Source organism: Puntigrus tetrazona, chromosome 17, assembly GCF_018831695.1.
Source record: "Puntigrus tetrazona isolate hp1 chromosome 17, ASM1883169v1, whole genome shotgun sequence".
Lineage (NCBI taxonomy): Eukaryota > Metazoa > Chordata > Actinopteri > Cypriniformes > Cyprinidae > Puntigrus > Puntigrus tetrazona.
In genome coordinates, this window is record NC_056715.1 from 3,340,473 (window position 1) to 3,355,985 (window position 15,513).

General features: G+C 37.4%; 1 protein-coding gene and 2 non-coding genes across 3 annotated transcripts in view; 2 read left to right on the top strand and 1 right to left on the bottom strand.

Moving 5' to 3' along the window:
* Nucleotides 1-15,513, bottom strand: part of snap25b (synaptosome associated protein 25b) — a 34,460-nt gene that overhangs the window by 3,803 nt on the left and 15,144 nt on the right. The window contains exons 2-6 of the mRNA XM_043263434.1: nucleotides 12,091-12,221; nucleotides 9,889-9,930; nucleotides 8,117-8,165; nucleotides 4,184-4,301; nucleotides 212-328 (exon numbers count right to left, since the gene is read on the bottom strand). Of these exons, the coding sequence (XP_043119369.1) occupies nucleotides 212-328; nucleotides 4,184-4,301; nucleotides 8,117-8,165; nucleotides 9,889-9,930; nucleotides 12,091-12,162 (398 nt within the window). The 5' untranslated portion in view covers nucleotides 12,163-12,221. The remainder of the gene's footprint in view (nucleotides 1-211; nucleotides 329-4,183; nucleotides 4,302-8,116; nucleotides 8,166-9,888; nucleotides 9,931-12,090; nucleotides 12,222-15,513) is intronic.
* trnal-uaa lies at nucleotides 6,534-6,616 on the top strand. The gene has a single exon. It is a non-coding gene; the product is annotated as a tRNA-Leu (tRNA).
* Nucleotides 7,016-7,098, top strand: trnal-uaa. Its single transcript has one exon. It is a non-coding gene; the product is annotated as a tRNA-Leu (tRNA).

Here is a 15,513-nt window from a genome sequence, read left to right on the forward strand (position 1 = left end):
ATATTTCAGGTTTGAAATGCATGAACTTTTAGCAAATTACACATACTTTTTTTTAGCATTTTTACATCAAATCCATGATGTTTGTGTCGCTAGCAACATGCTTATAAAATAAAATTGATTAAAACATAAAATTAGGACTCTCTCAAAAGTCTAATCGCCAAACTCCACTGAATTCTACTGCATTTGCAGTAAACTCTCCCAAGTAACTGACCTGCGGATGAATCCTCCGCTGATGGCCATCTGCTCACGTTCGTCGACCACACGGGCCGGCTGGCTGGACACCACCCCATCCTGGTTATTACCCCAGGCCTGGCCACCACCTTTCAGCCTGAACAACCACAGGAAGTGTGAGAGACGGGGTGAGAAGCCGAACGATGTTCAGTAACACTATAAAGCACTAGACATGCACTGAAAGGAACTACATGCAGATAGAGAACACTTAAAACAGGAAACGGTGGTCAGGATTATCTGCATGTTATGGAATTACATGCACTAAAGGTGCTCATGAATAAATGAACGACGCTTTCCTGGAGCTAATGTACACACATCACGGACGGTGGGGTGTGACAGACAGTTACATAGACACTGATGGAGATGTGACAGTTAATTAGAGGAGGGTCACAACAATTATCAAGGTGAAGAGACAGAAGAGAAGCATTCAGAAGAAACATGTTCTCAATAAGAATACAGATTGGACCTATTCCAGAAGTCTGCTCTTTAAACATTTAGATACAGTACGTTAATGAAATCAATATACCAATTGAAAAGCATTCATCAGAACAAGTAACATGCGTTGCATTCAGGCAGGGAAGGGAATTAGGCTGTTTATTAACAGTATGCATACAGTAAAGGTCTAAGGCTTTGTTCACACTGCACCCATTTTTCAAATCCAATGTTTAGTAAGTGATGAAATCGGACCCGTTTGTTCAGACAGTCAATATCCAATATATAACAGTCACCATAGTAACTTAAAGACAAAAAAAACAAAAACATTCTGCCACCATTTACTTATCCTCATATCACATAAGAAAATTTACTTATCCTCATATCACATAAGAAAATTTACTTATCCTCATGGAACACATAAGAAAATACTCCATGGTCCATATAACTACAACACATGGTTCGCTGAACTATTTAAGAAAATAATAAAATAAAGGCAAAATAAAAAATAAATACGAATGTAAGATAAAAAAAAAATTATATTAGCCTTGGTAGCTAATTGAAATACAATAAGTTGAAACTAAAAAAAGAACAATAAAAGATTAACAAATGTAAACAAAAAAAGAAAGAAAAAAAAGACAAAAGCACACCAAAATGACTAATATATAAAAAGCTAATAAAAATATATTAATAAATATTATAACAGTATAGCATTAATACTGGCATTGATATCACAGATGAAAACTTACACAGGGTAAGTAAATGATGACAGAATGTGAACTATCCCTTTAAGCGTCACATGATCCCAAGAGAACTTCTTCTTAGAGAAATGTAGCTAAATTCAAGAGGCCCAGTAAATGTATTTTTATTGACGAGCACACCCTCCCACAGGTTGTTGGAGAAGGCTGTGCTACAATAGACCTTAGTAATTCCCCTTTCACAGCGAACGAAACATTTCTACTTTACCCAAAACAACAACCCAATATTTTTAAGTTTTTTTAAGTTTTACCTCAGCTCCTGTGGTACTCATGTGCCAAATATGGAAAAGACAGACTAACCACATTTTGAAATATGAATCAAATTAGATTTGAAACAATATATGACTGTGGTTTGAACTGGGTTTGCTTTTTAACAGGTTTGAGGTCCAGATACACACGTAAAAAATGGGATTTTGTTTTCTGCTTGTCTGAACAAAGCTCACAGCAACTCTCTAAGCAATGCAGGTGATTTCCTATAAGCTGTTACCTTTCATTTCAACCTTTTATGTAAGATAGGGCTGTTTCTACAGTATATGGAGAATTTATGATACACATCGCCTTATGCCTCTGCCATTGTGACTACAGGAGCTGATATGAAAAGCTCTGACCAGAGGCAGTGAGACTCAACCGTGACCTTAATCCTTACTGACACAGACACAGGTGCGTGTCTTTAAAAAGAAACATGAATAAAAGTTCCGAGGTAAGCCAAAACCTCCTTTACATTCATCTGCACATGCTTTAAAGTCAACATGAAATCAAAATTGACCTTGTTTACCTTTTTAACACACGTTCTTGTCGTACTGTGCATGATTCATTATCTTTCACCAAAATGTAATAACTTGCATCACCCTTGAATGACTTTTCTTTTCGGTTTACAAGCCCTCTAATCAAGCCACCTGTCATAAAAAGACCGGTTTCCCAATCCAATCAATTTCCGATGCATAAAATCAAGCTCCCACTCGACAATGTCCCATTGAATATTCATTAAACTAACTTGCTTTTCATGTTGACTTTAAAAGCAAAATGAATATATATACATTAACTATTTTGCTCTGTTACGCTTTGATTAATTCAACCCCAAATACATAAAAGGAATAAGAAACTAACCATTAGTTAACATTCATAAATACTTCATCAAACAACTGGTGATGGCCTGCATTACCGCCAATGACCGTTCAACACTTTTCAGCCAGTGACAGTTGCTCACATGAGTATTTATGCAGTGCCTGCACCATTATGCAAGAGTTGGTCACACAGAATATTATTAACATAATATTTGCAACTCATGAAACAAAGAATAATAAAAACTGATGTCTGTGCCCACTTGGATACTGCTGAAAACTTGACTGAATGTGCTTGAGTGTTTACTAGCTTTAAGGGTGCACTAAGTCATTTATTTTCGTTTTATAGTTAATTACAAAACCCACAATAACTTTTTTTACAAAATCTTTTTTGCATGGCATTTTAAAAAACAAGATGTTACTCTAAATTCGGATTGGACGAGTCATGTTTGAAGCCCTACAGTTCTGCAAGATCCTGCAGTAGCACTGGCTTTCTGATAGTGATAGTCAGTTGCTTCTTTTTGGATTAAACCAGTGTTTTTGAATGGATCAATTGCTTAGTTAAATAAATGAGGACTACTCAAAGACAATCCTAGTTTAGATGCTGGATTAATCTTTTTTTTTAATTAACCAACAATTAAGTGACTCTCAAATCATTTCAGTATATGATATGATGTGAATCACAGATACTCACTTGTTTTTCTTCCTGAATGAATCAGTGATTTTGAACAAATCAGCTGAGAAAATGATTCAGTGACTCACTTTTAACCACTTGTTTCCTTCCTGAACAAATCAATGAATTGTTTAAAAAAGCCATTTTATTGACCCTAAATTAATCAGTGTTCCATAACCCATAAAAGAATTATTCAGTGACTCACACACAGTCTCTTTCTGAAATAAAATTGCTGAATTAAGACGAGTCACTGAAAAAAAACGCACTATCGCTAAAATTAAGACGAGTCACTGAAAAAACGTACTATCCAATAGTCTGTTTAACACACGAACATTGAGGATACACACAAAGAAATGTCCCAGTGCTATTGGACAGTATATGATCGTTCTTGGAGCACCACTTAATCGATCACATTTTGTAGACTTGAGCAGAATGCAAAATGACTTAGTGCACCTTTAAGGCACGAATAATACATAATTAGCTAATCAGCTGTACTATAATCAATTACACAGGCCGTTTACATTGCCAAGATGTCATTTTCCACCATGTTATCCACATGCAGTGACATGCTTTGCCTTTCAGGAAACCCTTTTGTAAGAAGCCAGCTTTGCCAGCCTCAAGTAAATAAAGCGTGAATTTAATCTGCGGTCCGCAAAGTTCATTCAAAGAGTGTGTAAAGCTTGCATTTCAAAAAGGAGCACATGCATATTAAGCAGGCACTTAACATTTACGAACAACAGTCCTTGACCAACGGATCAGTGAAGCATAGAGCCCAGCATATTTGCGCATTCAGCCGGCAGAGAGCAGGGCCTACAGCTACAACTATGGGTTAACCAGTGGAGTCGCAGACGGACTTAGCTCTACCACCATCCCCATGCGCAGAGACGTAGTCCAGGTAGAGCGCAGTTGGGGGAAGTGGCAGCTACGGAGCGAGCAAGAGCGAGAGTGCAAACTGGCCACATGCGTTTTTTTCCTATTTGTCGGGTTCAGGCAGGCAAGCAGGCAGGCAGGCGACAGGCATCACCTACTTGTTACATGGACATGGACATAGACCACAGAGATTTCCTAGATCCGTCAAATTCTTTTCTGCTTCTTTCATGTCCTTATTGATCTGATCCATTCCCTCTTCGATGCGTTCCAGTTGCTCTGATTTAAACATTATTCAATTACGCCCCCAAAAAGAAATAAAGAGTGCGGAAAGGGAACATGGAGAGAAAGAGAAAGGGAAGGCAAGGAGGAAAAGAGGGACAAAAAGAAAGAGAGAGGCTTAAACATTCACAGTGACAAGAGACAGTCAGACAGCAGCAGACAGGTGAGAGCCTTGGACGCTTCACCAGTACCTACTTGTCGCAGGGACATACAAGTCCACAGCATTTGCCTACATCTTTTAAACTTTTCTCAGCTTCCATCATGTCTTTGTTGATATGGTTCATGCCATCTTCAACACGCTCGAGTTGTTCTGGTCAGGACAAAGGGGTGACAGTAATGAAATGAGACTTTGCATCCTGGCAGACAAACGATGATGACAAATGACATCTAAGCTGTCCAGAAACACATCTACTCAAAACGTGAGACATTTGAATGATGCAGTGGGTGGTTAGGTTAGGTCATGCCGAGAACATGGGCTATGAGACGTAGAGCGATATACGCAAAAAAAAAAAGTCTTTTCAATCCACATGCTGTTTAATTCATGCTCAACTGCTCGTGTGCAACAAGTGGGAGGGCAATATGCTAATATATCATGTTCACATCAGCATGAAATGGCTTGGGACTCGTTTTTCAAAAGTGACTCAATTCACTGATTCAGAGTCGACTCTTTCTTTTGAGAGACAAGAATTTTATACACGATGCACTTTTAGAATTAAAACTTTGCAGTATTTTTTTGTTCACTTAGACTTGTGTTACACACTGCATGAAAGGTCATTTTTCAAAAATACATAACAGGGGCACTTTAAGAGTGATAATGAAATTGAAAGGGAAGAGACTAGAGATTTCATTCAGCTAAAAACATAAGTGTGACTTCATTTTTGGCTATCCTTTTAAAAATCAAAAAAGCATATGCTAATATTTTGTAATAGGGATGCTCCGCTGAGCTTTTAGGGAACCCAGTGGTTGTTGGCATGAGTGCTTGGCATCATTGGGCACTTGCTCACTGTAACTGAGCCGCCACTGTCTGAGCTAAACTGAAAAAAGAAACTGTCAGGATGATTATGAACGTGTGAACATAGCGAGCAAACGCTGAGAAAGAAAAAAGATGATCAGAAACAGAACAGAAATAAAAAGCAAAAGAGAATGAAATATGGAGCATAAATATTAGTTATTGTGCGGTAAGGGGAAAGTAAACTGAAGAATGTAATGGTTGATCATTCATGAACTGAAATGAACAACAGACTGAAGGGATACACATTCCGTTTTAGAAAACTGTAAAATCCCTTGGGGAGCACAACAGATGTTGCAATGTTATAAAAATGAGCAAATATGATGAAAAGATTCACGTTTAAGTGTCTGTTCATCTGCCCTTAATTGATCTTGAAAGCTGAACTAAAATTCATATTCTTCTTAGCTAGTTTAAATAGCTAAGAACAGGGTTTCTACCATATACAGACAACAAGCCAAATGGCTAATTTGGTTTTTGCTACTAATCCCATGAGCAAGAGGAGTGTGACTGAAGAAAAGGGGAAAGGAGGTGAGAAAGACTTATCTTGTCATTGGTTGACAGTGATATGAAGCACATCTTCACTTTTTTGTGTCTTAAGTACAACAACACCAAGACTGAGCCAGCAGTGTGATGGCACACAGCTATTTTAGTGCTTTACCAAACAGCTACAACTAACCAGGATAACCGAGTGGTTAAGGCGAACCACACTCACGGTAGATAAATGGGGTTTTTATGCAGAATAGTAATACGGCTGTATGTGGTTGTTACCAGCAAACAGCTTCCTCAAAACTGATTCTGAAGTACTTCTAAAAGAAATAAAAAGTGGTTATGCCAGTAGACATAACGTTCAATAAATAAATGTCCTCATGGGTTCAAACCTCACTTTCAGTATCAAATGTCAAACCTTTTATGAATATTTGCAGAAAATCTGCCTGGTCTTATAGAGATGTCAGAAAGCATACAGGCATTGGCCCCCAACTGAGCTTAGTTTCTCCCCATATTTTTTTTTTTTTTTTTTTATCCATTCTGTCACGGATGGGGTTTTATTTCCTTGCCGCTGTCGCCTCTGGCTTACTTAGTTGGGGACACTTAATTTCTAGCGATTCTCGTTGATTTGATTACACAAACCGTCTCTGCAGTAAAAAAAAAATTGTGTTTAATCTTGTCATTATACATTACAATCACTCTATTCTCCTATTTGACACTGTTCAGTTTAAGAAACCAGGATGGCCGAGTGGTAAAGGCGTTGGACTTAAGATCCAATGGACAAATGTCCTCGTGGGTTCGAACCCCACTCCTGGTAGATTAATGGGAACTTTACATGTGAAATTCAGTAAGATGGCTATATATGATTGTGTCTCCGACAAAGAAGTCTTGTAAAAACTGGTTCTGAAGTACCTCTAAAAGGAATAAAGCATCACAAAGCGACTGGAATGGCGGAGTGGTCAGGGCGATAGACTTAAGCTCCAATGAACAAGTGCCCTGTGGGGCTCAAACTCCACTTGTGGTAATGTCTTTTCTTGCGTGAATCAGTGCAGGAAAGCTGCGCTGTCTTAGAGATGGCAGATAACAGACCCTTGCAACCGTATTATAGGAGCAGTCACTTCAACTACCTCCTATCAAAAACAGTTAAGGCTTTGGACTTTTGATGCAATGGGCAAATATCCTTACGGCTCCAAACAACTACCCAACAGCAATGGCAACCAGGATGGCCGAGTGGTTAAGGCGTTGGATTTAAGCTCCAATGGACGTTTGTCCTCGTGGGTTCGAACCCCACTCCTGGTAATGAAGCTCATTTGCAACACCAAAAGAATTTTAAAATTGTGCTTGGCTGCTTCTATGCCATATTCTATCTGTAAATAAACAGAAGGAGTACCATACCCTTTGGGACAGTTAACAAAGTAGACTGGCAGTAGAGGTTCTGAAAATATGATTAATGACATAATGTTGCATTGCCCTTGAGTTAGACGACTGCCTTTATGTAGTTCTTTAGTTAAAAAAGGTACATTATATGTCCCTTTAAATGTCTCCTGAAGTGGACTTCTAACTGGAAGCCGTCTGAGCTGTAGGAGACTATTACATTCAGCAATCAGAGCACTGCTTTATGGGACGTGCTATTGTTCTGCTCTAAAACTGGAGGCAAGAAAGGTAGCAGGATCATTTAAGGTAGGAAATGGATTGTCCTGAGGCAGTCTGAGGAACACAACATCCATAATTTAACACAACGAGAAGAAGGGCTGTATGTTGTTTTGACAGACTAATTAAAATTTCTCTTCCATGTGGAAAGGAACTCAACACTTCTTATTATCCACATAAAACCAAATAAAGCCTCAAGCATTACAAAGGCTTACTTTGTCAATAGAGACGTGTTTCTATTAAACCGAGTCACATCGTTGATAAATCAATTATAGCTTTATTTTCCATAAAAATGCCTATGCTGTTCGTGGAATGGAGTATGTTTGTCTAATCATCCTAAAATAGCATTGAGTGTTAACTGGAAAGTCTTTCGCCCCAGGGATTGTACACAGATATATTTCATCTGGTGAAGAGGAGAGCTGTTTGTCATTACCAGCAACATCGATCGTTCAATTTACCTCTTTACATGACTCTCAAAGCTTCGCTTTTGACATGACGGCCTGATGTTTATAATTGTTTAAAATCATTTCTTTAATCTGCAAAACAGCTCATCTGACAAAGTATTACGAGTAGCGTATAGACAGTCAAGTTAAAATAAGCAAATAAAAATGACTTACTGCACAACCTCATTAAATGATTCCATAATGAGTTTTTCGCCGTAACTTACCTCCCTGTTCATCCAGCATAACCAAAGTTCTGATACCAGCATCTTTACTCTAATCCATCAAGAACGGCAAAGCAAGAGAAAAGAGGAAATAAATAAGTGAGAGAAGCCTACAGGTGAACAGAAAGGAGATTCACACATATTTAGGTCAGATATAAGATGAGAAAAGAACAGCGGGGAATAAAAGAGCTTTTCAGCAGAGGACAGACTGTAGAGCGCGGCATTATTACAGCTATTGAAATTCTTCAAGAGCGCTTTATTCATTTGGCAGGTAATTATAAGAAGGCAATGAGGTGGCAGACAGTATGGAGCTAAAATTAGCTCAGAATTGTAAACACAGCACTGGATTGAACTCTGAAGGTATGTGTGCAATATGGCGCACACAGGTTCTATTCACCCAAAAAAAACAACTGATTATCTAATTAGGAAAGTCACATCACCTCATTATTTTAACTATGATTGAGCAATGCTGAGGTTTGTTAGGAATCTTTATATGCAATGGAAAAAAAAATATATACTTCATTATAGTAAAATCCCCACTTATGAGCTCTGTCAACTCATTTTATACTACCAATAATAGGTATGTTGTGCATTTACTCAGCATTTAATCAGAGTGACATATGGCATAATGGAAACTGGAAGCGTTTAATATGAAATCAGATTCAAGAACCAGATGGGAACATTCTATTTGTTCAGCACCGCTAACCTTTGAAGTTCATTAGCAGCCAAAGTATGCAATTTTCTTCCAGCAATGGCAAAAATGAAGCAGGAGAATGATTTGTTCATAACTTTGGATAACCAATTTCAGGATGTAATTCAAAAAACTGGGTACTGGGCCTGTTTTTTTAAAGAAACATTAAGATACAGCAACCAAGAATATTATGCATCTTGGCTGCAATATTTTTTTTATGTGCAAATGTGTTTTTAATGTGTTTGAAGTTTACTGAGAGCTGCCATTCTAAATATTGTTGTATTTAGACAATCGTAAATAAAGTCTAAGTCTCATAACCTCAAAAGTTGTGGTTCGGATATTTGTATTATTTATTTTATTTTTTTAATAAAAATATACTTTATTTTCAGAAAGGATGCATTAAATTAATTTTCAATATACAGTAAATATTTTAATATTGCTGTAAAAAACACCAACAAATTTTAAATAACTACCATTCTCAAATGTTCAAATCAGCAAATTAGAGTGTTTTTGGAAGAATCCTGTCGCAAATTAATTCATTTTAAATAAAATTATTAGAATAATGTATTATAATATCGCTTGTTTTCATAGTTTTTCTGATCAGGTAAATATAGCTTTGGTAACAAAAAACTAAAACTAAAAGGTTTCCAATCTTTATAACGCCGAAGCAAACACCACTTTTTTCTTGACACCATCTTCCATCTTCACATGTGGGGTCAGGAGTGTTTGATCCCTATTAGACACTAGAAAGACTCGTTTTCTCTCCTCTGTCTCGCCGCTGCCCTATCAGTAACACATAGATAGAGTTTCTCTGAAATCATTATTGATTTTTATCGCAGAGAGGAAATTCGGTGCTATTTCACCGTCTCCATTTCTGACCTTCAGGGGCCGTGAAAACAAGCAATGCACCAAACTCTGTGTAAAAAACGTCTTTTCGTATTCAGCCAAACTGATGAGTAGGAATTTCTCCTAGTGATCACAGCGCGTCTATATTTATATCTTCGATATGCAATGTGTAATTGAATATGCTGACAGAACAGCATTGTGGTTTTCTGCTATTTACTGAGTTGAGTCAATATCTTACCTCTTCGACCAGCTGCAGCATGCGGCCAGTACTTTCCAAAGACTGTAGAAAGAAAAACACACTTATTATTACCCACACAACAGCTAATATGTTCCTGCTTGTTGTCTGGTTCTTCGTGTTGTATCTGAACGCTACGCGTCGAGCACCACAGTTGGTACACTCTCAGAAATAAAGGTACAAAAGCTGTCACTGGGGTGGTACCTTTTCAAAAGGTACGCTTTTGTTATTAACTTTTAGGTTCAAATATGTACACGTTAAGTACTAATATGCACCTTTGAGGCCCCAAAATGGACCCTTTATGTACAAACGTGAAAAGGTACCACCACAGTGACAGCTTTTTGTACCTTTATTTCTAAAAGTGTACATAATGTTCATAATGTCAGTTCCGACAGCATGTTACTAATGGCTGCCAAGTTCAGACTGAGCTGAATGTACAGCCATTTCTGTTCCTCTTCCTTTCCTTCCTGTTCCTTCAAAGAAAGCTCAAGATAGCATTATCCACTCATGAATATTTAAAGCTCTCCCATTCCAGACCAGTGTATATATCTGAGCTGAAGAAATATGACTGTGCCGCACCACAGGATGCTGGGATTAAAGATCATTATTGAGATCTTGATTTTCTTTTTAGAGAGCTTTCATCAAGAGTCATACTACGTATCATAAGGAACTATACACCACCTCGTCATTGCGAGGGTTTGAAGGTGAAGGGTATCATTTTTTCTGTGTTAATACTGTTTCATGCGACACTTTAAGGCACTAGTCATCGACAAGTTGTCAAGAAAAACAATCCAATAGCTGGCAAGTATATTTGGATTTCACACAATAATCAGATTGTTCACTGATGCAAAATGTTTAAAAAAGCCTCGGAAAACGTTTGTTTACTTGTAAGCTCCCTGGATTGTCTGTGAATGTTTCATATTAACCAGACAAGGTCAGAAGTCTGGTTTTCTGTTTGCATATATTGTACAAGCAAGCTCCAATTTTAGTCTATTTTCACATTTACGTAACCTCACATATATTAGTTGTTGCATGTCACCATACATTAAAATTCTGAACACTATGGAAGCTTATTTCTTGGACTGAATAAATCTAAAAAAAGGTAATTACGACTTTTTATCTCACAATTACGAACACTTTTCTCAGAATTGTGTCATATAAACTCGCAATTCTGACTTTTTTCCGAGAATTGCGAATTATAAGTTCCAGCTCGAATCAGATAAGTTGTCAGAATTGCGAGTTTATATATATTTTACAGAATAGCAATTAGCAATTTTTCTATTCAGTTTTATTCACTTACTAGTACACAGTGCATTTTTCAACAATATTATTGTATTTATTTATATTTTACATAAGCTTTTATTTTTATTATATATTTATTATATATTTATATTATATTAATATATTTTGTAACTACTTAGTTTATTTCATTTATTACTACCTCTTTTTTACAGTTAGTTGCTCATTTCTAATTTTCACCTTTTTCACGTCTTCATTTTCCATTTAATAGTACTATGTTAAATACTTTTATTGCAGTTTTATTTCAATTACAAAAAACTATTTACAATCATTTTTTGTTGTTGATGACAGAGTTTTCCCCCATCCATTTAGTGCCTATAAGCAGTGTTAAAACAATAATTGTATTATTGTTTGATTGTTTAAGACAAAAATAATAACGTCTTTTTCTTAAAGGTATAGTACACCCAAAAATGTCAATCACGTTGCTACATAAATACTGCACTAGCGTTCTAATGACATGGTCAGTCACGTGTGTGGCCCCTCCCATATGCAGTTGTGCGTCAAAGTTGAGATTGTTCAGCAGGGGACCTGTGTGATTAGACGTCTATCAAAGCCAGCGCTGAACCCCCACTGGGCAGGTGCTGTGAGGGAGGCTGGTTCTGTCTGAAATAAGTGGAGAACCTCTCACTGATCACGACTGACTGCTTCTGTCTGGTGGCAACCAAGCAGCCTCCACTTCTCCATGACAAATAGATGAGAAGTCTTAATATACAGCCGCTTCATTTTGCACAAAACTGATTTATTTATTCATAGATGCTCTTTAGAGTCGTCTGCTGCGCGTCTGGAAGCCATGGTGTGTTCATTGGCTCCTCCATGCTGGGACGGGTCTATTTATAATCAGATACTGCCGTATTTAGTGTTTATTTTTAGACCTGCGTCTCCCATGCATGTTGAAGGTGTACTTACCTCATCGGCCAGCTGATCAGCTCTGGCCTGCATGTCCGTCAGCTCATTGCGCATGTCAGCCTCGTCTGCCATGGCTGTTGGAGGGATGAGGTGCTCGCCTCTAAATGGGAAATGTAGCTCTTACTTGACGGCTGGAAAAGAGATGAAAAAATGCTTTGTTTTAGGCTATGACAAGGAAGACACACCAAAGCGAGCAATCAAGAGAGATCAATAATATCAAGTTCAATAACATATTGTTGAATGAATTTATTAGTGTCTCACAGTGCCGTGCATCACATATACGTATCAGCATTTCATTCTATTTTCATTTGAAGACAATAATCGAGCAAGTATTGGATGGCAGTCAATATATCTAGACTCATTCTCAGAAATTGACTCATCACTTCAAGGACTCAGGTTACTCAAAGCTAACAAAACAGAAAGAGAAAAATGATAGACACAGAAGATGTGTACTGAGAATTACACTTTGAATGCATTTCTCCTTTTAGAGGAAATTTATGAGAATATAATTATTGTCATGTTTTTTATCAACTGGTTGTACTCTCATTTTGACGGCAGCCATTCACTGCAGAGGAGCCAATTGGTGAACATGGTTACGTTGTAAGCAAATTTGGGTAAATTATTCCTTTAAAGTCAACAAAACAAAACATATTAATGGATAATGGATAAAATAAAGTACCATCCCACATATTTTCTAAAAATACATCTTATCACTTAAGCAAAATGGGTCATGGGCACCTATTAGTGTTGACTTCAAAGACAAATGCTCTATCTTGACTGACCACAGGGTCATTTTCAAGAGTGTTCACTGAAATTATACATATGTCACATCCATCTGTATCAAGGATCTTGGATGCTTTCATAAATGCCAGTGTGTCTCACGTAGACACCGTCAGATCATTAATTCTTTTCACTGAAACTCAAATATATAAAGATGCTTTTGTAATCTAGTTTAAATGTAGCAAAGCATTGGACACAAGTGTGTCATGTTGGCTGCAGCATCATCTTGGCATCCGGGCACTGGCATGTTTCCCTTATATTTCTCATCCCCTGGCATGAAACACCCTTAATCTGCCTACTGTTGATCAACATAGGGACCAATCAGAGATTTTGTCAAGATCTACCACTTTAGCACTACACAATGTCTTTTAACACACAATAAATTGCATTTCTTTTATGCGTTTAAAATTTCTGTCCAAAACTACTTACAATGCCTTCAAATTAGTCATTTTATCTGTTATCTGCGAACCAAAGCCATGACCTTTTCGTGGTGCCAGCTGAGCTAAAGACAACAAGAGCCGACACTTTTTTTCCTGGTTGAACGGTGCCAGGAATACATGACCACCAGTCCATGCAACGTTACTTTAATCAAGTGTAAGTTGGCATCAAGTCATGTAAATATATTGCCAGAAATCTGCTGGAACTGCTGCCGGTGCTCCCTGTCATTAGCCATTTCATCTTACGCCAACTGGAAAAGGCAGCAGACCTCTGATACTCCATCTTCTCCCTGGCTGCTCTTTCTATATCCCTCTCTCTCTGCGCTCCAGTGGTGAGAGGTCCAGAGAAAACATGAGTAATTAACTTACTCTCTTTTCTATTATAAGACAATTAGATTAACTAAAGAATCGCATTTATACGGAGCGTCAAGCCGAAAGCCTGCTGATCTGTGGCATGACTCTTGTGGTATCTTGCTTTTATTACTGTGTTCTAATGTCATTGTTTTGTTTTACTAATGAAATGATGAAGCATCAATAGCCCTATTGTGTATCCAAAATGCAGTGCTGTTCGAATCTATAATCTTTTGAATAGACTCCAGATCTGATTTGGGATTGATGGATGGGATTCTATGGCTTATATAGTGACCAGAACATTACGATGGCTTGTGTTAAAATATTTCAAAAATTAAAAAGACAATGGCAAACCGTGAGGTAACATTAATTTCGCAAGGGCTAACAGGTAACATTACATTAATATTAATCAAACCTAAAACGATTGGAGAAGGTTTTATGTTCATATATGTAGCCTACTGATAATGTTTCACCCGTATACATATCTCCATGATATCTTAGTATGGTCTTAGCAATAAACAAAGCGTTAGCATCTCTCTAGTCACCAACAGTGCATTTAATATAGTTAGCAAACTGACAAAATACATGTGCATAACTATTATGACCTGCATATATACATAATGCAGAGACTCCATTCTAACTTATTTTAACCTCATCTTTCATTGTAGCAAATATATACTTGTTACATTTATTCAATTGCATTTCATCAAGATTTTTGGTTTATCTCTACCTTAACCACTTTGCTTGTGCAAGACACGATAATAGTAATAATAATATTAACTTATCAGTTGCTTAAGTTGCTTGTCGCAACATAATGAATGTTACATACAGAAGTTAAACAGCAAACAAATGTGAACGAATCTCTTTGGTGAACCGAATCAACCGATTTAAAGAGTTGATTCCTTAACAGAGTCGACTTTTGATCCTTAACGCATAAGAATCAACTCTTTTTGGAAGCGACTCTTAGATTTACTGAAACGCAAATCATTTCAAAGGTTTAAGTACAAGCACAAAGAAAAAGTACAAGAAAACCATTTGGTAATTAAGAACTTTTAAAAGATCAAAACTGATATGAATCTGAATCTGGGTGAATGCAAAAGCATGTTAAAATTTGCATATGTGCTGCATGGCAAGAAAAGAGACAAATCTATTACATTGGAAATAGGTCAGCCTATATGGAACACATATAGTATTAAGAGTCCCACTCCCTGCGTCATCCTTTATAGATCTCTTTTTTTACATTTCAGTTCTTTCTATAGAAGCTGTTATAAAGGAATAATTTGTGAGGAAACCTCAAACTGCCATCTCTCACACTCTCACTATCGCGCTAAAAATGCAATGCCTCAAAAGGAATCGTCAAGCCTCCTCGAGTGCCAATTATGTTTAGAAAGAGACACATGTCTTATGGGGAAAAAAAGAACATTTCGGAGAAAATCTTACTCAGAGCTTGCAAAAGCACATAAAGATAAAGTGGCAGCTTAAGGTCACACGTTCATGACATATAGTATGTGAAAACGATGCTGCGGAAAAGAATCTACATGTAAACGCGACCCAGGAGCCTACAGCAAAGTTTGTCATTGCGATTTTATAATGTGCGAGGACGCCGAGGTCAAGCCATGATGTGCTTTGCAGACTGATGCCAATGTAGCAGAAATCTACCGTCGGGTACAAGCAGTGAGTTCAGAACTATATTTGCTTCATGACTCGCCAGATATTTAATGTTTCATGTCCATAAAACGCAGCAGGACTGCAGCGCATGAAAAATGAATTACGCTTTTATTTTGTTCTTTTGTGAGTGCAGTGAACGCCAGCGAAATGTAATTGTTAGCACGTCGTTTGTGGATCTGTCACCAGC